This window comes from Mauremys reevesii, linkage group 15 (assembly GCF_016161935.1).
Source record: "Mauremys reevesii isolate NIE-2019 linkage group 15, ASM1616193v1, whole genome shotgun sequence".
In the NCBI taxonomy this organism is placed as follows: Eukaryota; Metazoa; Chordata; order Testudines; family Geoemydidae; genus Mauremys; species Mauremys reevesii.
In genome coordinates this window covers 41425075-41451492 of record NC_052637.1, presented here as the reverse complement: position 1 = coordinate 41451492, position 26418 = coordinate 41425075, and the positions used below count along the sequence as shown (strand labels likewise).

The window sequence follows — 26418 nt, the reverse complement described above, 5'->3', positions numbered from 1 at the left end:
AGGAATGGCCAATAGCATGTTAGCGAGTTAATGTTTTGAACTAAAAGGCTGGGGAGGGGGTGGGGGAGAGGTTGGCCACATACACAAGAATTCCCATGGCCAATCGGCATTTTCTAAACATCGTTTGGTCCCTTCAGCGTTTCGGGGCTTGGTGCGTTTCACGGAACTCCTTCGCCCATTAAATGGCTGGCGTTAGGTCATCTTCGGCTGGTGCCCATTGTGGGGCTGCGAACTCACTGATCCACTAGGCTCAGAAGGAATCAGGACCGTGTCCACCGCGGCTCGGTGATTGGAGCTGTCGGAGCTGAGGGTGAGGGATTGCTCGGGGCTTGGCTGAAGGAAGGAATTGCTGTTGGTTTCTCCAGCACTGTGCCCAGGAATGACCACAAGCTGTTCCCAGGACTCCCAGCTGGCAGCAGCTGTACTTAGTAACGAGAGAGACTAGTCCCCTCCGGGCGCTGACCTGCAGGGGCAGACCCGATGCAGAGCCCTGTGCTCTCAATGGACAGGCTCCCGCTGGCTTTGGCTCGGGCTCCCGGCGAGCAGCCGTGCTGTGGCGTTCCCTAAGCATGAGGCCCAGCGGCTCCATCTGTCCTCAAAGTGCTTCCCCCGCCTGCTCAGTTGCAACTGGCGACGGCAGGGCTCATTTTGACCCCTCTGCCCCATCAGGTGATGGGCTGATTGCTAGTGCCCCATGTCTGAGACAAGACACCCCCATGCCCATAAAACCAGTGCACGCTGGAGGGCAGTGCCTGCTGCCCCCAGGGCTGCTGAGAAACAGGGAGGTGGTTTGACAGGGCAGCAAGATTTATACAACTCCCCCCCATACAACCCCCACACGGCCACCATGAATTCACCAGCATGGGTCTTAGAATGTCACTTGCCTTTAGGGTGACCAGATGTCCTGATTTTATAGGGACAGTCCTGATTTTTGGGTCTTTTTCTTATACAGGCTCCTATTACCTCCCACCCCATCCCGATTTTTCACACTTGCTGTCTGGTCCCCCTACTTGCCTTGGCATTGTCTGCCAGGCACTGGGCTTTGTAGACACACTCAACAGCCCATGCGTACGAGGGAGTAACAGGGGAGAGCGAGCTGTCTCCTTGGATCAGCGCGGGGACCAAACGGGCCTTGACAGGCCTCCGGAGTTTTGCACTGTTATGACTTGAGCTTCACCCAAGGGCAAAACACAGTCACTTATCAGCAGTTTGCAAACCAGAGAAGAGGGGAAGACGAGCAATTCCGCAGGCAGAGCTCTGGGGAAGGGAGCCGTCCTGGCAGGCCAGAGCCCCGGCCCCTGCTGCTACCTTATCCTGATGCCAAGAGGTCAGCCCTCGCTCGCACCACTAAGGAAAAGGCCAGGGCTCCCCTTCCCGCAGCACTCGGGGGATGGGGAACCGGTCACCCAGATCCCAGGCAGCAGGATCCTCTGCTCTGGCTGAGCTGTGCTCACTGCAAAACCCGGTGGGTCAAAAGTGCCTTGATGCCTCCAGGCTGCTTTAATTGCCCCCTGGCCCGCCCAGGGGCTATTTCCCAGGCCATGCGCCCTGTCTTGGCGACTAGGCGGAAGTGGAAGCTGGATCTGCGGCTGCCTGGCACCTGCACAGGAGGCACCAAACAGCCACTCACCCTGTAGTGTTCTGCCTGGGCCCGTGCCGGGCGTATTGTCCTGCCCAGTACTGTGGTAAGTAGAGCTGATGCTCCGTGTATGCAAACCTCAATCCCAGCCTTCCTTCTGGGCTGGCAGCCAAACCCCCATCCCACTGGCGCCAGTGGCCAAACTCCCGCGGACTGAGTTCTGCATTCAGGACAGGAGCCCAGCGGTTACGGCTCGGCCGTGAGGCCGTTGATAAAGGGCTTTGAGATTCCCAGGGATGCTTTAGATTCGATGCGATGCATCCTGCACTGGTGCAGGACCCAGGGTGGAGTCATCCTGTGCCTCACTTGTCCTGGGGCTGCCCTGATACGGTCTGGCCCTGGCCCCAACGGGCCTCCGGGAATGGGCAAAGGAACCCACCCTAGACCTTGAGCTGGCACTACCCAGCACGGGGGGGCTGCTCTAGTGACGTCGTCCTTCACAGGGGGGGCGTGAAGCCAAGGTCGCCTACGCCGGCTAAGGAGCAGTGAGGTTATCTCCTGCCTGGCGTTGCCCTGCAGTATCAGCTCTAACGAGGATGCCTCCCGCCCTGCGCCACCGACCACGTCACATCGCATCATGTCAGAAGGAACCCGGCTTGATCCTCCACTGGCTCCCTCCAGCTGCACACGCGCCGGCCCTGCGTTGGCGCTCCAGCCGTGACAGGCGCGACCCAGGGACTGGGCCCTGCAGCGGCTCCCGCTGCTGTGAATTTTTGGTGACATTAGCAAGTGTCCAAGAGCAGAACTTGGCTTTGGTGCAAGTGACTACATCAAAGGCCCAGAGCCTTGTGCCGCGAATACAATAGCAAGGGGGGGGGGGGAGTGTCCCCTGAGTACCCGGATCGGCCCCTTCAACACCAAGGATCCTAACCTGCTTTTCTCCAGGCTGCCCAAAGCAAACAGGTCCCTGAGTCCACATCCTGCAGTCACACCTGTGTGGGCGAGAGTTATGGGTCAGCACCCCTTGCACTTTCCTGGTGTGCAAGCAGAATCACTTGCACTAGTTTTGCTCTTGTGCAAGGCAGACAGTGCAATTCCTGCCCGGCGCTAGGAGAGGGTGAATGTAGTGTGGCAATCTGAACAGGTCAGTGTACGACAAGGGCCAGGATACTCAGTGAGGCTTGTCCTCCCCTTGAGGGTGTGGACAGAGGGGGCTCGGGGACAGAGCCCCACCCTGCTGTAACTTAGAGCAGTTTCAGGGCTGCTCTAGCGTATGCTCAGCCTCCGCTGCCCAAGATCCCCTGGGGATCAGAGACGAGCCATAGGGCAGTGCAGTCTGGCCACACCCGACATGGCCTCAGTCTGTCCCCTGCGCCACGAGGGAGAAGCAGGGCCCTAGTGCCTGCCCTACACCACCTGGGGAAGCCTCCAGCACGGGGGGCAGGGGAGACTCTCAGGGGGATGGTCACAGCCACTTTAAGGCCTAAAGGGAACCCGGTGAGCTGGGAATCGAACCCAGTGGGTGACACGCAGGGAGGATGTGGGGGGGAGGGGCCATCCACGTGTAAGTCAGACTTGGTTTGCACCATCCTGGCCCGTCCACGCCATTTACACCCCTGGGGATTAGCCCCAAGGCTTTTCCCCAGGGGTGCAAACAGGCCCAGCTCATGCCCCCTGTCAGAAGGCCGCCCCGGCTGGCTGGAGCTGCCAGGCCACCTACCAAGCCTGCAGTTCGCAGAGAGACTGTGCAGTGGCACCTGGGTAAAGCCCACAGCTGCACGGCCCCCTCTGCCTTGCCCTCCGCTGCTCACGGGCTACTTAGCTCCCCGCTAGGCTGCGTCCCTGAAGGAGCCCGGTCCTCACCCAACACTGGACTGTAGCTTTCAGCCCCCTGCCCACCCACACTCATCCCCCCAGAGCAGATACTGGAGCCAGCTCTGCGTCTCGGCAGGCATGTGGCTCTGTAAGGGATTTAGGGAGCTGAGTTTGCATCCTGGCATCACAGTCAGACCCGTTTCTTCATGCTACCGGTGACGGCAGGGATGGGTGAGTCCAACACTCCAGTGCACACAAGCACTCACCCACAACAACAGGACTCCCAGGCAGCAGGGTTAAATCCATTGATTTCCCCTCAGTCCTTGACCAGCTTTTAATTAGTCACATGTGATAATATCTGAAGGGCGGTGGATAGTTACCCACATGACATCACTCCCTGGAGCTTGGCTATTTTGCCTCGGGTGTGGTGAGCGGGGAGGGGCCCCAACAAAGCTCTGAGACCAGCATCACTCGTCCATCACCACCACCAGGGAATTCACTCCCCCATTTCAAGGACTAAACAAGAAAAGCCACCCAGGCAGAGAAGAGAGCAGGGACAAGCAAAAGGTGGCAAATTCAAAACTAGGCACAGGAACTGCTTTTGGCCCAGCCTGTGGTTAGCCTGTGGAACTCCCCGCCACAGGATGTCATTGAGGCCAAGAATTTACCAAGCTTCAAAGACAGATTGGACATTCATGTAGATACCAAGGACAGCCAGAGTTGTAATAGTGCATGTGAACAAAAGCGTGTTAGAAGGGAGATTTAAAACCCCTCATGTTCCAGGGTTTAAAACCATCTCCATTAGGGATCAGGCTGAGGCCTTCATGAGAAGCCAGATTATCCCACATCTGCCTCCTGCAGGGTTCCTTGAACCTTCCCCTGGAGCATCCGGTCCTGGTGAGCCAGGCTGCTGATCCAGTCTGGCCATGCTTATGCTCATATGTAAACCAAACCTGGTGTGTTCTGGTTTTCCCATGTGGGCTTGATGGGAAGCCGCCTCCCTCAGCCTGTGCTGTTCTGAAAGGGTCTCCGGTGGCCCTGAAGACAATCTAGTGAGACAAGCCTGGCATGCCATTGTCTTGCACGCTCAATGACACTTCTTGGCGGAATGGCGGGGCACCGGCTGCTGCCCTGGGCTGGCACATTCTCTTTGGCCTCGTGAGCGAGAGCTGTTTAATTGCTTTCTTGCCACTTCTTTTAAGAGTGTTCCGAGAAGCCATGAACGAAACCCAGCAACGGGCTCGGGGGGCGGGGGAGCTGTTATTGATTCAGCTCACCCCCCACCCACACCCCTGCTCCTGAGCCTTGGAACGCCAGTGCCCGCGGGCAAACCTCGCCGCTGTTTCCTGCAGGCTGGGTCCAGGAGGCTCTCTGCAGCCCTGGAGCCAAAGCAGAGCTGGGGCGGGTTGGGAGCGCCCGGCGCTGACTGGCAGTTTTTCGAGGTCAGTGGGTGCCTGTGCGTCGCACTCCTGCAAAGTCCAGCTGCCCCTCTGGCTGCAGCCTAACATCAGCCGTCTCCCCACCAGCCCAGCTCGGGCGATTGATTTTAATCCCTCCTGACTGGGCTGTCTCATGTGAACACGCTCCCCTGCCAGCGCCCTGCGATGCAGCAGCTTGGGCTGGGAGGGTAGAGTGAAATGTAGTTAGCACTGTGTATACAAACGGTAATTTATCAGCCAGTGACTGGGGAACCAGCTTGGGGCAGTGGGTAGAGCCCCCGGCTAGCATTTAGCCAAGGTGGAGTCCAGGCCTAGCTCTGCCATTGGCTCAGCCTTTGCCCTTGGGAAAGTCACTTCAGCTTTGCTCTGCCTCAGTCTCCTCAGCTGTAAAATGGGGATAATAATATATCTCCCTCCTTTGCAAAGTGCTTTGAGAACTCTGGACCCTTCACCGTAGGCACTCGCTACACGCAGCACCCAGCCAAGAACAGCCTCAAGCAGGGCCGGCTCCAGACCCCCAGCGCCCCAGCCGCGAGGCGGCATGCAGCGCGCTCTGCCTGCTCTGCCTGGCGCTGGCGGCGGCAGTGGCTCAGTGGACCTCCCCGCTGCAGCCCTGCCGGCTCCCCACGGGACCCGCCGGACCAGCGAGCCGCGGCGCCAGGGTCGTCTGCAGGAGGTCCACCGACCCGCGGGACCGCCCAGCGTGCGCGCCGCGCGCCGCCGTGCTTGGCGGCGCGGCCACCCTGGCCTTAAGGCAGGGGTGTAGCCTGCGGTCCCTGAGGTCTGATCATTCCTTGTCTGCAAATCCCAGCCGTGCACCGTTTGTGCCATGCTTTGTTCTCGTGCCCGTATGAGAAACGGTGTGGCTCAGTAATAATGAGCTAGTTACCCAGAGGCACAGGAGCCACCATCAGTAATAAATGGATCGAGCAGATGAGACATTAAACTGAGTTTGCTTTTGCAAATCTCCAGTGCCCACCATCCTGGTGAAAATGAAAGAATTCCTTTTGCAGTCTCAGAGGACAATGCTAACGTCTGAGAAGCAACTGAGTTAGAGGACAGAGCACAGGTCTGAGCACATTCTAATCCCCGCCAATGATTTGCTGAATGCCCACAGGCAAGCCACTTAACCTCTCTGTGCCCGGACCTGGGCTACACTTAAAAGTTAGATCGAACTAGTTATGCTGCTCAGGCCCTGAGCACTGCAGTTAGATCAACCTAACCCCTGGTGTAGATTCAGCTTGGTTGGTGGAAGGATTCTTCTGTCCACCTAGCTACTGCCTCGCAGAAAGTGGGTTAACTATAGAGACAGAAAACACCCTTTCCACCTATGTCAAAAGTGTCTACACCGCAGTACTACAGCGGCACAGCGTCTACACTATGGAACTACAGCAGCACTTAAAAACAAAGGACCTTTGTTGTACAGACAAAACTACACAGGATCTTTTCAGGGGGCAAGACAAAGATGCCACATTTATTATGATGATAATTTGATTTATGACCAATAACTAATATTTTAATCCTTATACACACACATTATACCTAATACACACACACACATACACATCCATCAGATGTTCTGCAGCTGCTGCATAGTTACCAGTCCTAAACATAGCTTGAGTTCATGGCTTGAGTTTGTAGCTTGTGGCGGTAACTGGCCAGGAAAGCCGGGCACAAGGACAAGCTGGGTCTCTGTTGGGCAGGCACCGATGCCCTTCCATGTTGGTAGCAGAATGTTACCCTCCAAAGTCTCCCATCTCACCCATCCTTTTTGTAGGCTTTAGTGTGAATCCAGAGTCTCTAGGTCTTGCTGTGCCAAGCTGCCTCTGGGTTTGGTGATTGATCACCCGTCAATTGCAGGTGTGACTTTCAGTCTGGGACCTGGCTTTGATCTTCCTTCTATTGCACCTTTTCTTTTTAGGGTGGACTCTTCTCACTTTGTTAGGGCTCTTGTCTGCATCTTCAGCCCGTGGGGTTTGAACTCTATTTCATCAGGACAGGCTGGGGCTGGAGGTTGATTCCATCACCCATACATGCCTCAGTCACACATCTAAACTAAACTAATAAGAGTACAGCAGGGTTTGCAAAAATGAAGTTGGAGGAAGCTTTTACAAAATGGAGTGAGCATTTTAAAATGGGGGTTGAATTACAATATGGCAAACAGTGAACAGAAGTTACAATGTAGGCAAGTGTAGTGAATGGTGAACAGAAGTTACATTGATAAAGTGAACAATTAAAAACTATTTAATTTATCAGTTCTACACCTTCCAGACTGGAGCAGACCCATGGGCCACCCATCTCAGTCGCTGCCGCCAGAGACTTCAGAGGAAGGGCAGGAAATCCCCCAGCAGGCAGATGTGCAATCACCTGCCCCCCCCCAGGAAGGTCTCATCCTAACCCCCAAGAGCTTTGCTAAACCCCTGAAACACGACGTTTTCTCTCCCTGTGGTTTGTTAGCAATAACTCCGAACTTCCCCAGTCACATGCAGCTTTGCAATGACAGTATTTTCTCATAGCTCCTGCCACCTGACGTTCCCAATGTGCCCAGTGAGTGAATAGCAGCTCACAACACCCTGCAATGAAGAGTGCAATGGATATCTTTAGGCCCATTTTACAGACGGAGAAACTTAAGGGGTTTCTACAGCATGGCTGGCAGCTTGCTTCCCGGCAGAGGCAGACAGACGCACTAGCTCAAGCACAGTGATGTGAACGTTGCAGGCCAGACGAGTACAAGCTCGTCCGACCCCCTGGGTCAGTCCTCGGGCTGCAACCCATGCCTCTGGTTTTAGAAAGCTAGCTCTAGCAGAACCAGCAAGTTCCTGTCACCCAGGTTGGGGGCTTGCTCCCAGCTGTAATGTGTCAGGAGCCTCATGATAATTATTGTTTCCTTGAAGCCCCAGCTCCTGGAGTCAAGTGGATATGTGAAAATTCCAACCTTCATTCTTGAAGGAAAAGTAGGTTTCCGGGACTTGTGGCTGTGGAGAAAGTTTCCAAATGTGACCCCAGTGCACCCGAAACGCTCAAAAAGAAGAAGGCCAATAAAAAAAAGAACCTCACGTCTATTGTTTTTACATAATCTCATGATTTTAAAGCCAATCTTGTGATTTTTGGTGAGCCTGACAATACTGGATCCCCCCCTGCCCCCCAGCACAGAGAGGGGAAGGGATATGCCTGCAGTCACACAGCAAATCTGTCGCAGTCTAGCATAGAAGAATCCAGGTGTCCTGACTCCCGGTGCTGCGCTGGAGCCACAGGGCCATGAGCATTGGTGCAATAAAAATAGGGACATCTACAACAGTAGAGTGAGTGTGTGTGTGTGTGTGTGTGTGTGTGTGTGTGTGTGTGTGTGTGTGTGTGTGTGTGTGTGTGTGTGTGTGGTACTTCATAGCCGAAGACACTCACTGCCAGCCCGGAGCCAGCCATGGGGTTAATAGAAAGTTGAACACACTAATCCATTAGGCAGAGGGCGGGGGTCTCAACCTCTTTCTTTCGGAGCCCTCCCAACATGCTCTAAAAACTGTGCCACAAGCCCTGTTTGTCTGCAGATAAAAGCCTGGGCCGGTGTAATGGGGTAGCAAGCAGGGCCGTGGCCCAGGGGCCCCCACACACCATGAAGCTAAGTTCCCCGGGCTGCAGTGCTGCGTGGCGGGTCTTTGGCTTTCTGCCCTGGGCCCTAGCGAGTCTAATACCAGCCAGGCTTGGTGGACCCCCTGAAACCTGCTCCCGGCGCCCCGCTTGAGAACCAGCATGTCAGTAACAAGTATCAGGGGGTCGCCGGGTTAGTCTGTACCCACAAAAACAAGGAGGAGGCCGGTGGCACCTTAAAGACCAACAGATTGACTTGTGCCGAAGCTTTAAGGTGCCACCGGACTCCTGGTTTTTCTGGGTGAGTAGCAGTGTCTCTGTTCTCGGGGTGCCAGCCCGCCTGCCCCACCCTGCTGCTGGGGAAGCAGTGACTAACTGGCCTGCGTGAGTAACCGTCTGCCCGGCTCTCCCCGCGCTCCAGAGCCCTGTGATCATGACTCGGGACACTCCAGCCTTGGGCAACCCGGCTGCCCCCGCCCCGCCTGCCACATGGAAGCGAGAGTCGGAGCCATTCAGGGTTTGAATGGAGGAGCCTGGGGCTGCCCCTGTGACGCCGCCTCGCCCCATTGGCCCTGGCCGAGCAATGACATCACCCCCGAAGGAGCGGGGAGCGCCGGGCTGGTCGGTTTCAATCCGGAGCGGACCGAGGCTGGAAACTGACATGGGATGGAGAGACGGGAGCGGAGCGCGGGGCACTGAGCGAGGCGGCGCCGGGGGAACAAAGCCTGCCTGGCAGACGGGCAGGGGCTTGTGACCAGGTAGGTACCCACCCCGCACTGCCCCGGCGGGGGATTCCCAGGCAGGGGGGTGTAGGGACACAAGGGGAGTGGCGCCGGTTTGCGCTGCGGGGACTGGCTGCAGAGGGGTTCGTGCCATGGGATTTCCCCCCAGCGCGGCTCTTTGCTCAGCTGCTTCAAAGAAAATGAGATGGGGGGGGGCAGCGGTAGGGCGGGAGGGGCTGCCTTTTGCTGGTCAGAGGTGTCCCCGCTGAGCTTCCAGGCGGGTCCTGCAGACCCGGGCTCGCCTTGGGGAGGGCTGGGAGATGGTCCAAGGTGGTTCTCCTCGGGAACCCGTGCGGAGTCCGCGCCCCCCTTGTAACGAAAGCGACATTGATCCAGCCCCGCCCCCCCCTCCAAAGTCAATGCTAACAAACTAGCAGCCGCTGGCCCTTGCCCAGAATGTGCTTCCCGGAGCCTGGCCTGCAAAGAGCAGCGATTGTAAACGGGGGGGGAGGGGGCTCTTCTCTTTCTTGTAATGCATCGGCAAAGAATGTACGTGTCCGCCCCCCCCGCACCCACCCACCCCGGGAGCCAGAGGCCCTCCGCTGCCGGGTTTTGGCCGTAGCCAGCGGGCGGGGGGATCCGGGAACGCGCGCTGGGGGGGAGTTGTTCCAGGTAATTTCCAGAGCTGGGCTCTTTTGTCTGGCTCGCCCTGTCTCTTTAAGGCCAGGCGAGCGCCGGGCCGGGAGGGGTGGGGACTGGCCGGGAGATTTACTGCGCTGGTTCTGGCTCGCGCCCGGGCAGGAGCAAAGTGCAGGGGAGCCAGGCGCGGGCGGTGGCCGGGAGTTGCGCGCCCCGGCTGTGCGTGCGCTGGGAGAGGGGCGCGCAGCGCAGCAGAACTTTGCGCCCTGAGAAGCTCGCGCAGAGGAGGGGGCTGCTGGGGGCGCCTCCGCGGGGAGGAAAGTAGGTGCCTTGTTGGGGGGCGGCTCCGTAAAACCAGCCCTCGGGCAGGCGGTGGCTGAGATCCAAGCGCTGCGCTTGGTGGGGGCGGGGAGGGGCGCTGTTTGTGTGGAACCGGGCCCGGGTCTTCGCTGGGGGCAGGCACCGGGATGCGCGCAGCCCGGCCCGGCTGGGTCTTTGTGCGCCCCGGGATGCCCAGGCGGGGCTGTGGCAGAGACGGGCGGCAGGAAGGGATTTCCTGGGCTAGGAGGTGAGAGAGGTGCCAGGGGCCCCTTGCGGGCTGTGCCCGCCCTGTGCCCAGCCTTGATTCCTCTTCTCCCCACTTGTTCTCACTGGCCAAACAATGGCCAGCGTGCAGCCTCCCCCCCCACGCCCCCAGTGCCCCTAGGACGGGCTGCTCCTTGCTAGGTGCCCGGCCGGCGGAGTGAAAAGCGCTGGAACAAAGGGCTGCAGGCCCTGGCACACACAGGCCCTGCTCGGGTTCCCTCTTCAGCAGCCGGAGGAGAGAGGCTGTCGCTGGGGATTTGGGCTGACTTGGGGAGTGGGCAGCGAGATCGGTTGGTTTCCCTGGCTCGGTGACTCTGGCTAACTTTGTGGCTAACTCTGGAGTGGCTCTTGCGAAACAAACCGCTGGGCCTGGGCTCGCTGCTCCTGCGCCGTGCGACTGTAACCTCGGACGCCGGCTACCTCCCAGGGCCCGTTGGCACTGGGCTAAACGGGTGTAATGTTAGCGCACTGGCCAACCCCTCCTCGTGTGCATGGGGCGAGCTGGAGGGCCGGCTGTGGTGTCGCCAGGCTTTGCCCTGAGTGGCAAACACACCTCAGAATACATCTGATCTTTGCGGTGCGGGGCGTTTGGCCTCCCCCTCTTAGCCTGGCTTGGCGGCACCCGTTGGGAGCCGCCCATTTCTTTAACTGCTCTGGGGCCTGTTGGCTGGGCAGCCCCCAGCCACTGTGAATTATTTAGCTGGCCTCTCTTGGGATGCCAGAAGGGTTTGAAATAGATGCTGGGAGAACACGGCCTTTGCTGTGTCAGTGCCTGGTCTGGCTAGCTACCACTCAGGCCTCCGTCGCCATGGTGCCCACAGCAGCTCTTAGTTGGTGGGACCCAGCAGCTGGCACAGGGAGGTGGGTTACCAGCTTGCTCCTAGCCTGGGCTTGATTTTTCCACTGCTGTGCCAGGAGTACCATCTCTTACAGCTGTGCAGAGGGGTAAGGCCCTCGTGGCTCACACCAACGGCCCATCTAGCCCAGTGTCCTGTCTTCCAACAGCGGCCAGTGCCAGGTGCCCCAGAGGGAATGAACGGAACAGGCAATGATCAAGTGATCCATTCCCCGTCGTCCTCTCCCAGCTTCTGGCAAACAGAGGCGAGGGACACCCAAAGCATGGGGCTGGGTCCCTGCTAATAGCCATTGAAGGACCTTTCCTCCAGAAATGTCAGATGTGTTTAAATGTGCTCCGGGTGGGTGTAACTGACTAAATAGGGGGCCAGGGAACCAAGCCCCCTCCCCACCCCACCTGCCCTCTCGGCTTTCTCCTGCTGCAGGAAGGAGGCTTTGACCTCTGCCCCCGTGCATGGGGGTTAGCCTGCCTCGAGCTGTGAGCTCGGCTTGCCTGCCAGCTGGGGGGCCGGGAACACAGTGCAGTTGCCCCTTGCCATGGGAAGGGAGGTGGGAACGACTGCAAGGGATTCTGGGGAGCATCTCTGCAGGATCCACTGTGAATAACTGAGTGAGGAGCCAGAGTGCGGCAAGGCTGAGAATTGGCTGCAGTTCTTGGTTAAAGGCACCTTAGCGATACCTTGCACCCTGTGACGTATTGACACCTTCCGGGACTGCTTGGGACTGATGATGTGGGGTTGTGTCTGGCCACATCCCTGCCCTGCGCTGTGCCCTGCTGCAGGGCAATAGGGAGAGAAGGGGGCTAGTTGAAGGTCTCTGCAGCCTATTGTCTTTATCAGAGCTGTGCCAGAGCTTGGATGGAAACTTCAGGCTGAGCACTCTGAGTTCAAGGGGCTGGAGCTGAGCTTCCAGGCTCGGGCTCGTCTCTGGCTTAATGGCTCCATGTCTCTCCAGGGGCCGTAGTGAGTGCACTGACTTCCTCTGAACCTGGCGCTCTGCCAACCTACGGAGAGTTCTGGGGCAGGATCTGCTCTGCACTCCTCAACTCAGGGCCTTAGCTGCCAGCAGCATGAGAGATGGGAATAAACAGCAGCTTAGCCCCTGCCTGAGTTAGACATAGTCCCCTTCATCCATCAGTCTCCAAGCCCACATTCTCCCTGTTGGACAGATAGGGAAACTGAGGCAAGGGGAGGGCTGTGACTTGCCCGAGGTCAGCCAGCAAAGGAGGGGCGGAGCTGGGACCTGACCCCAGGTCTCCTGCGTGCCCGATCCACTAGGCCATGCTGCAGGCAGTGCTCGATCTCTGTTCTCGCTAGCACCGGGGTTTGACTCCAGGTGAGGTCCAGAGTGAAAACGATTCAGTGCCTCCCTCTTGGCCCCCAGTCGGAAGGTGTGCGTCTTCACGACAGAGGCTGGCACGGAGCCTGACCTGCCCCCAGCAGAGCCCTCGCCCTGGGATGGCGCTCAGTGAGCAGTGCCCGGGCCATGCGTTATGGGGCGAGCGATTGGCAAACCAGTCTGGGTCTTGATGGAATCCAAGCTGGGTTCTGCTTGGGAGCAGAACTGGGGTTTGCTTCCTTTTGGCCACAGCCAATGCCTGCGAAGGGGAGCGATGACCTGCTGCTAGGCAGTACCTGCCCGCTGCTGTCCCAGAGGGAAAGATGCCCTCTGCTAGCAGGCTGGAGTGGGGCGGTTCTGTAACTCAGGTGAATCCTCTACTGACCCTCCTGACTGTAGGCCGCATGACACAGCAGGTTATTGTATCCAGGGTGAGAGTCATTTAAAAGGGCTTCAGCTGAGTGATTTCTGCTGATTGCTGCATTCTGGGTCCCATTGTTCTGGGGCGGGTGAGTTGGTTAACCAGTTCCCTGGTGAGAGATCCCTGAACTGCCTTCAGTCTCCCAACATGGAAATTGTCTTGGTTTACCATGGTCTTGAACGGGCTGTGAGAAATCTGGCTGCTTGCTCCTCACCCACGCACAATAGGGGGACACAGGAGCATATTGGCAAGACTGGAGCAGAGCAATGGTCTGTCTAGTCCAGTGTCTTGTGAAAGACATTGGCCAGAATCTGCTATTTCAGAGGCACTTAAGACAGTTCAGGGATAACCTTGCCCCAGGGAATGTTTCCTCCTGACCCCCTGCCTGCACTAATTAGAGGTTGGCTCATGCCCTGAAGCATGAGTGTTTATAGCCTTTCCCAAACTCCTATTGTCTTTGTTAGTACTTAATGCAGCTCTGGATTTCCTTGTCATCCACAGAGCTGCCCGGTCCTTTTGGAAATCCTGCTAAGCACTTCAGGTTGGTGATATCTTGTGGCAGTGAGTTCCACAGGCTAATTGTGTCTGTATGTGGAAGATTATGCTGGCAAGAGCCAAGATCCCTGTCTCCCTCTGGTTAAACACTCTGGATAGGGATCTAATTTTCTCTGCCTGATATTTTCCACCTGCTTTGCAATAGGTGCTGCAGATGCTTCTGATAAATGAATTGAAGGTTCAGCATATCGGCTGTTTGGAAGTCTAGTCTGTCAGTCCTACAGCTGTTTCTGCCCTGCCTCCAACAAACTGTCTCCTTTCACCCTTCTGCGTGGGTGTCTTTGGGCTTTGCCCATGTCTTTGCACTGATGGCTGGAGGATGAGCCCGTCTTCAGGGCTGGGGCCTGCTTGGCAAAGGGTGGTCCAGGATTGCAGCTTCTGTCTGCAGTGAGATCAGATGATTTTGCAACTCTCCACCTGCAGCTGTTCTGTGTTGGTAGCTCTGTGGGTGGAAGTGGTTCTTTGTTTGGGTGTTGAGGTCAGGTGTGCGGACAGGCACTGGAAAGGGGTGTGTGGAGGGGGGGTGAGCGGAGATTCTTGTTGGATAGACAGGGCTGATCATCTCTTGGACTGGCTCTTTCCCTCCGCCAGGTTTCAGGTGGGGCTCTCACCACGCTCCAGGGCGTCTGACGGAGGAAGGGGGGTGGGGTAGAACCTCCTGTGATCTCCTGGCTTCAGGGCGCTGCCTCGTGAACTGGAACACGCAGCAAAGCCGGCAGCCTTGGTCGGGATGGCAAAAGAGCCCTGGTGACGGGGTGAGGCAGAGCCAGCGCCAGTTAATGCGTCAGGAAAGCCCCGAGTCAAGGCCTTTGATTGCTATTGACTTCGGGCTTGTCACTCCTGCCTGCCCCCGTGTGACAGCTTTATGGGGCGGAAGCAAGGTGAGGAACTGAGCAGCAGGGCGCAGAGCAGGGGCTGGGCTTTCGGAGCTCCTGGGTTCCAATCCTTGCTCTGCTGCAGACTCTGTGACCGATGGTGCCAGGCGCTGTACAGACGTGTTGGCTGAACTGTCTCTCACCCAACACCTCGCGTAGCTGCTGGCACCGGTGTGAAGTGCTGCACGGGTGTGAAAGGCCACAAGGTGCCGGTGATGGAGAATGGATTTGTAATGAACAGATGGTTTCTGCCCCGAGGAGCTTGCAGTCCAAGTCCCTAAACCACCTAGAGGGGCAGTTCTCAGCCACTGATCTGAGGCCCCCTGGGGGGATTTGATCAGGTTTCAGGGGGCCGCCAAGCGGGATCCGCGTGAGACTCATTGTGGCCCAGGGCAGAAAGCCCCTTTGCCCCGAGCCCCACCTCCCAGGGCTGAATCCAAAGCCTGAGCAGTTTAGCTTCATGGGGCCCTCTGTGGTGTGGGGACCTGGGCCATTGCCTGACTTGTTACCTCCTAATACCAGCCCTGGCTTTTATCTGCAGAAAAATTGACTGGTCTCTGCTCCCCTCTGACCACCCACCCTCTGCAATGGGTTTTGGCACTACGAGCAAGGCCGGGCGGGCTCTGGGAGGGCAGTTGGAGCCGCCTGCCCCTGGATGCAGGCTGCTGGCTGCGTCTTTCACTTTGTCTCGGGTTACACTTGCGCTTTCTCAGCAGATTATCAGGAGGCGGCTGTTAAGCTTCCCTGGGCCGGTTTTCTGCTTTTGTAAACGCAGCAGCGGGAATGTCACAGGATCGTGTCTCCTTCCTTGCTGAATAAGCAGCAGAGAAAGGGGGCTCTGTCCCCCACGTAGGCAAGCCCAGCACCTCTGCTGCAGCCAGAGCGCTATGGAAGCCTGCAGTAGAGCTCCCTACAGCCTCCCACTCTGTGAAAACATCCCCTCTCCCACCCCATCTGCCCCCACTGGCCCTAGAGTGAAGCTTGCCAGAGGAGAGAGAAGGCACGAGGAACTCGCCCCTTTCCTGCTAGCTCGGAGGAGGAAGGCAATGGCTTGTTCTGGGCCCCTAGCAGCATGGAGGCTTCCGGAGGCGGGCAAAGCTTCTCAGTAACACTTGAGTCTCCTGCTGCCTCTTAGCCAAGGCTTTCAAAGTCTCCTGGGAAGGCTAAGGAAGCAAACTTGCCCCCATGGTTAGCTGTTAGGGTCCCCAGCTGGCCTAAATCAGCAGATTGTCCTTGACGTTCACCAGCTGGGGAGCTGGCCTGGGGGTTTCTGTGTCTCGGATGAAACCGAAGGCCAATAGAAATGAAATCAGGCAAAGGAAAAAGATGCGTGGGCAAGTGTGTAATCCCCTCCCTGCATGCAGCAGTGAGCTAGGGCATGAGAACCTGGCAGGGAAACTGATTAGAAACTGACTAGTCGATTTTTCCATTACTTGTAATTCCTTCTGGCTGGAGAAAGACCAAAAAAAGCAGGCTTGGTTTTCAATCCAAGGAGAGGTTAGTGACAGATAAGGAAATCGGACACCCCAGTGAGGGGGGAATTGGTTAGACTTTACCCTGCCTGGGTGGATTAAGCCTAGTTTATGGATAGGAAACTGACACCAAAAGGAGAAGTGAGAGAGGGAGGGAGAGAGAGAGGGAGGGAGGGAGGGAGATAGATATATGCAGTGCCAGCTTGCACTTCAACCAGCCGCCAACTGTGTGGAACCCAGGAGTCCAGGCTCCCATTGCCTTCCTCAGCCACTAACTGCTCAAAGCTCGTGTCCAGTAACAGACTCTGTAGGATTTGAATCTGTGTAGTAGGAACCAACACACTGAAATCAGAACATGTAGCATCTGCCCCGATACCACGCGCAGCACCTTGAGAGCCTGCTGTTCAAATCTCTGCCCGACCACAAGCCTCCTGTGGCAAGTGACTTAGGTTCTGTCTACACGGTGCCTAAAACCCGGCCGTGAGTCTCAGCCCGGTTCAGCTGACTGAAAAGCAGGGCTCAGAATGGCAGTGTCCATGTTTTGGGTTCAGGTTGCAGCCTGGGCTCTGAACCCCAGCAAGGGGGGAAGGTCTCGGAGCCCCGGCTCTAGCCAGAGCATCTACATTGCTATTTTTAGCCCTGTGGGATGGGCCCCACGAGCCCAAGTCAGTGATCCAGGCTCTGAGGCTTGCTTGCTGTGTAGACGTTCCCTTTGTCTCGGCTCCCCGTTTGTGAAGGGACACTGGCCGGTCTCACGAGGGTGGTGCTCTAGGAAGGATCGCGGGGCATGCCCCTGGCCCGTGTTACACAGGGTCAGATGAGGAACCTGACCTGTGTTGTGAGGATCGATAGGTTCGTTCGTGTGGGGCTCAGAGGCTGTACCAATGGGGGACCCGCAGTACCGGAACTGGCTGGTGGATTGATTCCTCTGAACTGCCCGGGAGGGGCAGGCGGTTGGCATGTTCTGTGTGGCTCGTTTTCTGTAGCCTTTCAAAGGACGCCGGGGAGGGGAGGGGAGGGGAGGGGAGGGAGTTGCAGCCTTGCTCAGAAGAGCCGTGTGCCCGAGTACTTGGCGCTGTGATGAGAGATTGTCTAACAGGTTATTGTTTAACTGGGGTAGAACAGTTTGAGCCGTGTTCGCGCTCTGAAGCAAGAGCGGTGAGATGGAAGTGATTGCGAAGCAGGAAGTCTGCCCTGCTCCCGCTGAGCAATGGAGGAGCACTCGGGGTGTGTCTGTGGGGATGTCTACACTGCTGTGAAGCACCCTCCGCTGGCCTGAGTCAGCGGGTGTTCGATTGCCGTGTAGCCGTACCCTGGATCTGTGGGGGAGAGCAGGGGAACCTGCAGTGCTGCAGAGCGGGGCTGAGCCGGGCCGCAGGGCAGGGGAGAATGGGGCCAGCTAGAAAGCTGCAGGGCTGGGGAAGTGGGCATGGAGAGAGGGTCAGGACTATGCTCCAGCAGGGCAAACGGAGCAGACTTCAGAGGATGCCAGGTGGGCTCACGAGCACTCGCTGGCTGCGGCCTGTTGTGGGGCTCTGTCTCTGTAGAGCGTCCCCTTGCCTTGGTCACCAGCAGAAGGGGGCGGGTGAAACCCATTACACAGATGCTGCCTCTATCAGTTAGTCCAGCAGGGCGGACTCTGACGGCGAGGTCTTGATGCCCCAGCCATGGGGGCCTCCTGCATTGTGACAGCATCTCCCCCGGTCTGGCAGATGTCGGCACCTTGGAGCGCTTTGCTGGTGGAGCAGCTGGGTCCAAATCTGGACTGTCCCATAGAAACCTGGAAGAGTGAGAGACTCTGATCCCTATTCGCTGCCCCAGGACAGGCATGTGGAGTGCAGCTGCTGGAGTCTCTGCCTCTCTCGGGGCCAAGCAAGGCAGGACAGTCTGGGGAACGTTTCCCACCCTCCGAAGCCCAGTGCGATCTCTGAGCGGGGCCTCCAGCTTGTCTGGAAGTGGCAGTAAAACAAATGTAAGAGGAGCAGGAATGGTGCTCGCCGTGGCCCATGGAACAGCCGACTCTGTCAGTGTGCAGTGCCCATGCCGTGTGGGGAAGGCTGACCGTGACTCTGGGCTAAGATCTCTGGATGTCTCGCCAGAGCAAGTGCAGGGAAAACAGGCTTCCAAGGACCATCCGAGCGCAGGCCAGTTCTTGTATATCCCGTTATTCAGTGCACGGAGAACAGGTGTTGGATTGAAAGCCCTGAAGATTATTATTCCTACCACAGACGCAGCAACTGAAATCACAGCTCCTGGGTGCTGCACAAGTGAGAGACCGTCCAGGTCCCAAGGAGCTTTTCCAGTTGTCTGTTTAGACACGGCTTTGCTGCTGTCCCTCTAGACAACGGATTGGAGACAGGCGGTCTCATTTTCCCTGTTTCCTAGGCATGGAGGGAGGCCTAGAGAGGTGAAGTGACTTGCCCAAGGTACACAGGGAGTCAGTGGCAGAGTCAGGAATTGAACCCACTCATCCCCGCCTGGTGCCTGAACCACAAGAGCATGTTTCTGGTTGCTGAAGTTCTCCAGCACAGCACGGGGAGCGGCCTCCCCGTGACACCCTGTATCCCAGGGGCGTGGCTCCCTTCCCAGTGGGGCGGGCAGCCCCACAGCCTTCGGCAGGCCAGTGGGGCTCCAAGGAGGAGCCACTCCCAGAAATGGCCCAGTGGCATCGCGTGAGCTGGGTTGTGGGGCATGGAGGACGCATGTTCGCACCTTTCCTGCTCTTCTCTGCCCGCAGACCCAGGCAAAGGGTCAGTGGAACCAGCCGCCTCCGTTTGCTTCCTGCCGTGCGATCGCATCCCGGCTATTTGTTGCTCCTAAATTAAACATTCAGATTCTGCGAGTCCGTCCCCGGGGGCGGGGGATGTGTGCTAAACGCTAGACTACATGCGGCTAAACGCTACCGGGAGCCGATCAGCGAGTGGAAACAAGCCTCTGGTGCATCCTGCGTCCTCCCATGTCGCTGTGGGGCCAGGGCAGCCTGTGCTCTTAATCCACCCCCTGCCTCAGCCCCCAGGGGTAGAGAGAAAGGAGCCTCTGGCCCGTAGCAACCAAAACAGCGGGGGGTCTGCCAAAGCTTCTTGCTGCGCCTTTCTAGCCAGCATCCCAGCAGCCGCGGCCTCTGGGCCGTCGACAGCTCGATTCCCGCGCTGCTCTAACGGACGGGCACCTGGAGGGAGAGGATGGGGAGCCCAGTTGCACAGACTCCTGGCCTGATCCTTCAGTCCAGCTCCCATGTGCTGCTTTTTCTGGCTTCTGGTGACCTCGCGTTGTGTCTTGCTTAAGCGTTGGAGGTGGCGCTTGGACTGTACAAAGGGCAGGCCTCTTGGGGCGCTGATGCCATGGCCGTGAGCGTGGTATTAGCACGTGGAGGGGGCACTGGAAAGCCAGAAACACCAGGAGACCATCTCAACGCCCTGGTGAGTTGGGGTGATGGGCACAGAGGGCCTGTCCCTTTAACAGGGGACAGGTGTCGCTGGGTGCCCCTAAGATAGGGAGGGGGGGTTCAGAACGGCTACGGGACGGTTGAGTTGAATCGAAGCAGAACAGAGGGACGTGGGCTGCCTCACGCGGACGCATGTGTGCGTCTCCCTTTCTCTCTGATGCCCAGTCACGGCCTGCTTCTCTCAGCACCTGCCTCCCCCTCCCCTCCCGAGCCAAACCTGCTCCCTCTGCTGATGCAGGCGCTCCCCTCAGAGGCCTCATCACCAACCCCTCTCCAGAAGGTCCGGGCTCCCTGGCCAGGGAATCGCCCCAAGCCCCTGGGATGTGCTTAAACAGTCTCAAGCCAGCATGACTCAGGCAGTGATGGGGCAGGGAGGAGACCTGTGCAGTCTGCCCCCGTCTACAGTTCTGCCAGTCCTGGCTGCCTCGTACACACTGACCAGGGCAGAGCCCCTGTGTTCCCAGCCAACCGCCACCACCAGCATCTGCCTGGATAATCCGGCTGTGAGGACGCAGCAGAGTGCAGGGGAGCTGGCATGGAGCCATGTCACTGCTGGGGTGGTTCGGTCTCTCGATAGGGCTGTGGAAGCCGGCGAAGGCCCACACGGAGCCGGCTCTGACCCGGGGGATCCCCCTTCCACCGACGCTGGCTGCTAGGCTGCTCTGCCTCTGAGAGCCAAGGAATCCAGTGCACGCGGCCAAATGCAGCGGGATGGGGGAGGGCGGCGGATGGAAGCCCACTCAGCTGGGAGCCTGAGCCAGGATAGCTCCCCCCGCCTGGAGGAGGCACCGCAGATGCCGGAGCAGCTCGGACAGTCTCTTTCTGCCCCACTCCGCACGGCTCGTCATGCTGAAAACCCCGGCCTGGGTGCAGGGGGTGGTGATTGGCCTGTCACTGACTGCCCAGCTCCTTCAGTGGCTCTGGGGACCCCTGGGGTTGGGTGGAAAGGAAACGTGTCCATTGTCCCTTGCTACCAAGGCACCTGGGGAGATAGGGCCCGGATCGCGCTGCTCTCAGCCCCTGGGAACCAGCAAGGGAGCTCTGGCCTCCTGCGGGGCCATCTTCTCTCTGGGAACGCAGCAAACACTGCTCCACCCTGGGCCTGCTCCCCAGCCTCCGCCCGTGTGGCGGCTGCAGCTAGCCCAGGGCTGAGAATCTCGGGCCAGGTCTGCAGCAGTCTCTGCTGGGAACGCTCCTGCCACGGCAGCTCTGCCAGGGGAAGCCTTGGCTGGTGGGGCTCCAAGCAAACCTAGATGCTGGGGGTTAAACCCTGTCTGCACTAAGCGCTCTGCCTGGTGGAGCTGAACCTGTGCTAGTGCAGTGGGGAGACTTCCTAGGGTAGATGCGCCCGTGCCGGTCAGCCTCTGTTCCTGAGCGGTCTGTCCCTCCCAGCCAGAGCCCCCTCCGTGTATAGGAAGGGGGTTTCTGGGCTAGCTCCCAGCTCGCTGGAGGAGCAGGCATGGAGAAGGCTAAGAACCGTGTTCTGGATAATTCCTATTCAATGTGGTGGCTGCACACGGCATTCCAGCCCTGGTGTGACGAGCCCCAGGACAGCAGCGTGGGGAGCTGGAGGGATCCTTCCTACCAGTTCTCCTTGGGTCCCAGAAACGCTGAGCCTCTTTCCCTCCGATTGAAGGCAACTGCCTTTCTCCTGGCTGCATGGCACAGCCCTGAGCCTGTGGGGCCTCTCCGCATTTTCCAGCCCTCCTCGTGCGCTTCCTGCCGTCTGTTTCCAATTCCTCCTGGCGTCCGCTCCTCGCCGCTCACTTTACGTGAGAAAAATCCAAAGCATTTTCTCCATGTGGCTTCGAACAAAGCCGCCACCTTGCCATCCGCCCTCGGTAAGAGGCGCAGGGCCGCAGTGGGGTGAACCGTCCTGTCCCTCCAGACTGGCCAGTTCTGCGGAGCACACCGGGCTCTTGGTTTCTGACTTCCTCAAAACCCCTCCTTGGGTTCACTGCCTCAGTTTCTCTGGTGCTCACGTTCCTCTCCGGTGCGGGGCAAAGATTGTTCCCACACGGCGGCTGAATGTTAACTGCCTCTAGCTCCGGGTAGCTGTGACTTTCCTGTATTGTGGGCGGCCCCTCTTGTGCCATGGGGTGCAGCGTGACTGTCTTTCACCCCACCCTGAATAATTCTGGTGGAAATGTTACTCCGATCCCAGCACCCTCAGTGAACTAACAGAGGCAGGGAGCTCACTGCTCTGGGGTGTGGCGTAGCGGCTTCTCAGCAGACCACATCAGTACATGGCCGTTTAGCACAGGAAATAGAGACAAACCCTGTATCCAAGTGACGCTGCAGGGCAGGGGCAGAGGACGAGCTGGAACGTGATTAACGGCAGCTGATGCCAGCTCCAGCACCGGGAGAATCTGCCAGGCTGGAAAACCGGCTGGTAAAACCCATTCCGCTGACCCCCCTGCTCCGTGGGGCAGGGACAGTCTCTCCAAAGCAGCGCCTGCTGCTGGTGAGAACATTATCCCCTTGAGCCGCCCGTTCCTGTGGCCCAGCTGACCTGCCCTGGATTCCTCCCCCAGGCAGCACTGTCTGAAGAACCAGCTGCTTGGGGCTAACTTTGTTAGTGGGTGCAATTCTCCCTCCCATACCCGCTCGGTCTCTGGCCTCCGACACTGGCCGCTATTAAAGAGAGTGGGATGGGAAGGAAGGGGGCCTGGTGGCGGGGGCTGCAGTCTGGACTGAGCCAGGCCCCCCTGTATCGGTCAGGGGGGAGATTCTGGCGGTAGGGGAAGGCCTGTCTGCAGGGAGGGGGTGGGGGAGAGACTCTCGAATTCACTGTTGCAGGGGCTGAGCCGAGCCGCTGGCAGAGCCAGCGCATTCCAACAGCAAATGCACGTTTCCCAGCCCCCGGGGGCTGAGAAGGAAACGGGGCTGGGGGCTGGCCCTACAAGGGAGAAGCCACGCTGGGTTGGGGGGTGAGGGGAAGTGCTCTGTAAAGCCGCCAGCGCTTTGTGGTGCAGGGAGTGGGACACGGTAGCCGTGGCTCTCCCCGCTGGTGATGGTGCTGGTGAGGTGGCGTGAGCTGCTGTCTGGCTCCCCCAGCCTAACCCACGTCCTCTCTTCTCTCCATGCTCTAGGTGAGTGCTGCTGGGGAGGACAGCAAGACCTCGCCGCCCAGCCCGGCCCCCGGGGAAGTGCCCGCCGCCCGGCCCCCCTTGCCGGGACAATGCCGATCCTGAAGCAGCTCGTCTCCAACTCCGCCCACTCCAAGCGGCGCTCGCGGGCGGATCTGACGGCTGAGATGATCAGCGCCCCGCTGGGCGACTTCCGCCACACCATGCACGTGGGCAGAGCGGGGGACGCCTTCGGGGACACCTCCTTCCTCAACAGCAAGGCCGGCGAGCCGGAGTCCCCCGAGGAGCTGGGCTCCTCCAAACCCGGCCTGCTGTCCCGTACATTCCGCAGCAGCAAGAGGTCGCAGTCGGTGACGCGCGGCGACCGGCGGGACATGCTGGGCTCCCTGAGGGACTCGGCCATCTTCGTGAAGAACGCCGTCTCCCTGCCTCAGCTCACCGAGAAGGAGGCGGACAAAAGCGCCGGGAAGCTGCCCAAGAGCCTTTCCTCGAGCCCTGTCAAGAAGGCACCGGAGGAGGCGGCCGCCCCGGAGGAAAAGCCGCGTCCCAACGGTGCAGCCACCCGCCCCCAGAGTCCCAGCCTGGACGAGCGAGACTTTGGGGACCTGACAGATCTGCCTGTCGTGGTGCCGAAGAGCAGCTATGGCATGAAACACGCCGAGTCCATCATGTCCTTCCACATCGACCTGGGGCCCTCCATGCTCGGGGACGTCCTGAGCATCATGGACAAAGACCAGTGGGACCAGGACGAAGACTTCGGCGCCATGGTACCCGAGGAGTTCCGAAGGGATGGAGGCCCTACCCGGGTACCTGCAGCCCACCAGCTCAGCCAGGAAGGGAGGCCCCAGCCGGATTCCCTGCTGATGGCGCCAGCCTGCCAGGACCAGAGCAGGGCCGTGGGCTCTGCCCGGAGCCAGGTCAGCAGGGACAGCAGTTCGGTTTCTAGCTGCACGGTACAGGGGCTGGAGGAGCACCGCCCATCCCCCGAAAGACGGAGCTACGGGATCCCAGATGGCGCCCGGCCTGGCCCCCCCAAGCAGCACGACAAACAGTTCTCCTTCGCGGATGAGGAGGACGACGAGATCAGAGTGTAGGAAGGCGGCTGATCCGACCGGTCTGGTGTAAATTTGCGGTAGCTTGAGCACAAGAAGGGATAACCCGAAACTGACAATGTCAGAAGGAATGGCACCGGGAGACACTTAACTCCACTCCTTCCCCTTTCCCCACGGGCTGTGGCCAGATTCCCCTCCGCTCCTCTCTGACCTCCCTCCGGGGACTGGGCGAACCTGTGAAACGGGAAGATAGATGTCGTGGGGTTAGTTTTTGCTATTCTGAGGTCGCTGTGGCAGAGGGAGAAACTTGGGTTTAAAGTCATAGTATTACGTCGAGCAACCTCTCTCCTGTAAGGCTGCCGATCTCTGCGAGCTGGGGGAGAACAGCAGGCGGGAGAGGGGACGAGCCCGCTAGCCAGGCTGGAGACAGTTCCTTTCCCAGAAGAAAACCCCAGGCTGTACTGCAAGGGGGAAACGTACTTTCACTTCCACTGGACTTTGGATAGTAACTTGATCTCCTGGCCACATGGAGCAATACAGAGTCAAGTGACAAGGCCAAGGCTTGAAGCCTCAATGCCCTTAGTAAGATACATTCCCCCCCTTGTGTTTTTATTGGTCTCCGATCTGTGCTGGTGACTCTTTTTAACAGCAGAGGAGGGGAATTCCAGTCTGAAAGAACTTGGTTCAAGAGTTTAGACTTCTGCATATTGTAGAGTGAAGTGGCATTGGAAAGCCAGCGGTTTCTAAGCCTGCAATTGATGGTACTTCTCTTTGGGCAGAGCGCTGGGGGGCCTGCAGCTCCAGAGGTGGGGGAGGGATTTTTTTACTCTTGTATCTTTTTTTTTTCCTTGTTCTTTTTTTAAAGTGTCCTGTGTTGCAGCACCTTCGGGCCCACGGGCTCCCTGCAGCCTGCCCCAGCTGCTCCTACACATTGGACTCAGACCTCATCCAACCACCCCTTGAGAAACCCTCTCCTGTCCCTGCAGCAGCATCACGTCTCTGGCACTGCGATGCCCGGCTGCACACGCACGCACACATGCACACGCACCGGTCATGGTACGACACGGAGCTGTAACAGATGCCGCGGGCAGCAGAGCTGCCTGCAGGCCTGGTGCTCTAGAAGCAGGACCCAATGACTATGGTGCCATTCCCAGGTGTATGGAAGGTTACGGCGGAAGGAGCTGGAGGTGCCTTCTGGGGAATCCCCTTAACAGGGCTGGGGCAGAGATGTTGGCTGACCCACCCCAGCTTATCCTATCGCTGGCCCCTGGCCTGCCCTCAGCTCCAACCCCTCTGTGCCCTTCCTCTGCTGCATGAGCAGATGGGATGCCCTGGGAGGCAGCTGTTGGTGGGGTGAGACCCAGCAGCCCTCCGGCAGGAATGGAACAGAGGGGCAGGGGGAAGGAGGTGAGCCCACATTCCTGGACTTAAAGCTTCGGGGGATAATGTCTGGCTCCTCGCCCGGCCGAGCCGCGGGAGCCAGTCTGCACACGTGGGCACGATGGGTTTAGTGCACTGGCACAGCCTCCTGCAGCCCAGCGGTCTGGGAATGGGCAGCGTGTGCAGGAGACGCAGACTCGCCCGGTCTCCTCCCAAGGGAGACGCCCCCTGGGCAGACGCTCCTGAGCCCAAGAGCTGCCGGGGCAGCCTGACTAGGGGTGGGGAACCATCCTACCTAGGACACGGGGCTGTCAGCACCACGCTGGAGAGATGTGTCCTCGCCCCTTGGGCCCTGCCCTGCCTTCTGCACATCACAGGTAGCAATAAAACACTAACTTGGGCCTTTTCTAACTTATTGTCTTTTTAAATGTTGTTTTGCGCTAGATCCCCTCCTCCCCCCCCAGGTTGAAAGCAGCGGCTGGGTGCCCCGAGGCAGGACCTGGCCTTGCCTTGTGACTGGGGCTCTGGCCCATGTGCTGGGAGCTGTACGGTGCAGATGAAGGGGGGAGTTTATGATGTATGTAAAATGCAGAACAGAATTAAACGGTAGTGAAAGCAGTGCCTGGCTCCTCGGGAGTCTTTGATGCTGGCTGGGGGCATGTTGTGTCTCGCTCTCAAGAGACTCTTCCCTGTTCTGATTTCTGAGGCTCCCCTCTGCTACGCTGGTGACAATGTCTCCTAGCCTGGCCCCTGCCCCCGCTAGGCTCTCCCCCTGCTCAAGTGGCAGAGATCTAGGGTGACCAGATGTCCCGATTTTATAGGGACAGTCCTGATAGTTAGGTGCCTATTACCCCCCCATCCTGTCCCGATTTTTCAGACTTGCTGTCTGGTCGCCGCTAGAGTGGGGCAGGTAGGGGGAGGTGGGGGGAGAAATCAGCTGGCTAACAGACGAATGCACCAGGGGGAAGCAAAGACCTGAGCTTGCAGCTGTTGAACTCACCAGTTGGCGACTAGCCAGCAGCCGACGCTCCATGGCACTTCCCTCTGGCGTCACCTAGACTTGCTCTTAACCACCCCTCTGCCGGATGCCAGCCTCTGAACCAGGGTCTCCCGGGGAGGTGGCCTGTAGGAGCTTCGAGCGCTGCCCTGTGCCCAGTGATGGGTCCAGGTTGCCTTTTTTTACATGGGACTCGAGCAGGTCTTGGCACCACCCTGCAGCCAGGTAAGGGTCCCTCTGCCTCTGCGGGGCTTTTCTGATGCCCCCCTGGAAACTCTTGTTGCCACTGCCCCCTGCCGGGGCCTGGCTCCCTCCCCCCGTGCCTGGGAACGCTGCCGCTGACGGCTCCCCTGGGCCCAGGGGGGCACTGTGCTCCTCTCTGCAATGGAGTTGGAGGGCCAAGTCTGGGTGCAGCAAGGGGGCCTGCGCTGGGCAGATTGGGGGGAGGGCACGAGGTGCTGGCTCCTGGGGGTTGCCCCTTCTCTCTGCCAATCCGAGGCATGAGGCTGCCAAGCAGAACCTGGAGCCTGCAGCTGGCAGGGGCGAGGGCTGGGGGGCAGAGATGCAAGTGCTGC

At 58.7% G+C, this 26418-nt stretch overlaps 1 protein-coding gene across 2 annotated transcripts; it reads left to right on the top strand.

Annotated features, from left to right (window-relative positions):
• The first annotated feature begins 9020 nt into the window (after window positions 1-9020).
• Window positions 9021-25464, top strand: CDC42EP4 (CDC42 effector protein 4). Of its 2 annotated transcripts, none has more exons than XM_039502480.1 (2): window positions 9021-9176; window positions 22418-25464. In XM_039502480.1, the coding sequence occupies exon 2, from the start codon at window positions 22507-22509 to the stop codon at window positions 23506-23508; it is 1002 nt and encodes a 333-aa protein (XP_039358414.1). In that variant the 5' UTR covers window positions 9021-9176; window positions 22418-22506; the 3' UTR covers window positions 23509-25464. The 2 variants fall into 2 exon arrangements, with proteins under 2 accessions (XP_039358414.1, XP_039358415.1); XM_039502481.1 differs by lacking the exon at window positions 9021-9176 and adding an exon at window positions 9896-10100.
• Window positions 25465-26418: the final 954 nt, after the last annotated feature.

Excerpts from the sequence above, each read along its gene's own strand:
- CDC42EP4 (XM_039502480.1), top strand. The coding sequence starts at position 22,507 with ATGCCGATCCTGAAGCAGCTCGTCTCCAACTCCGCCCACTCCAAGCGG.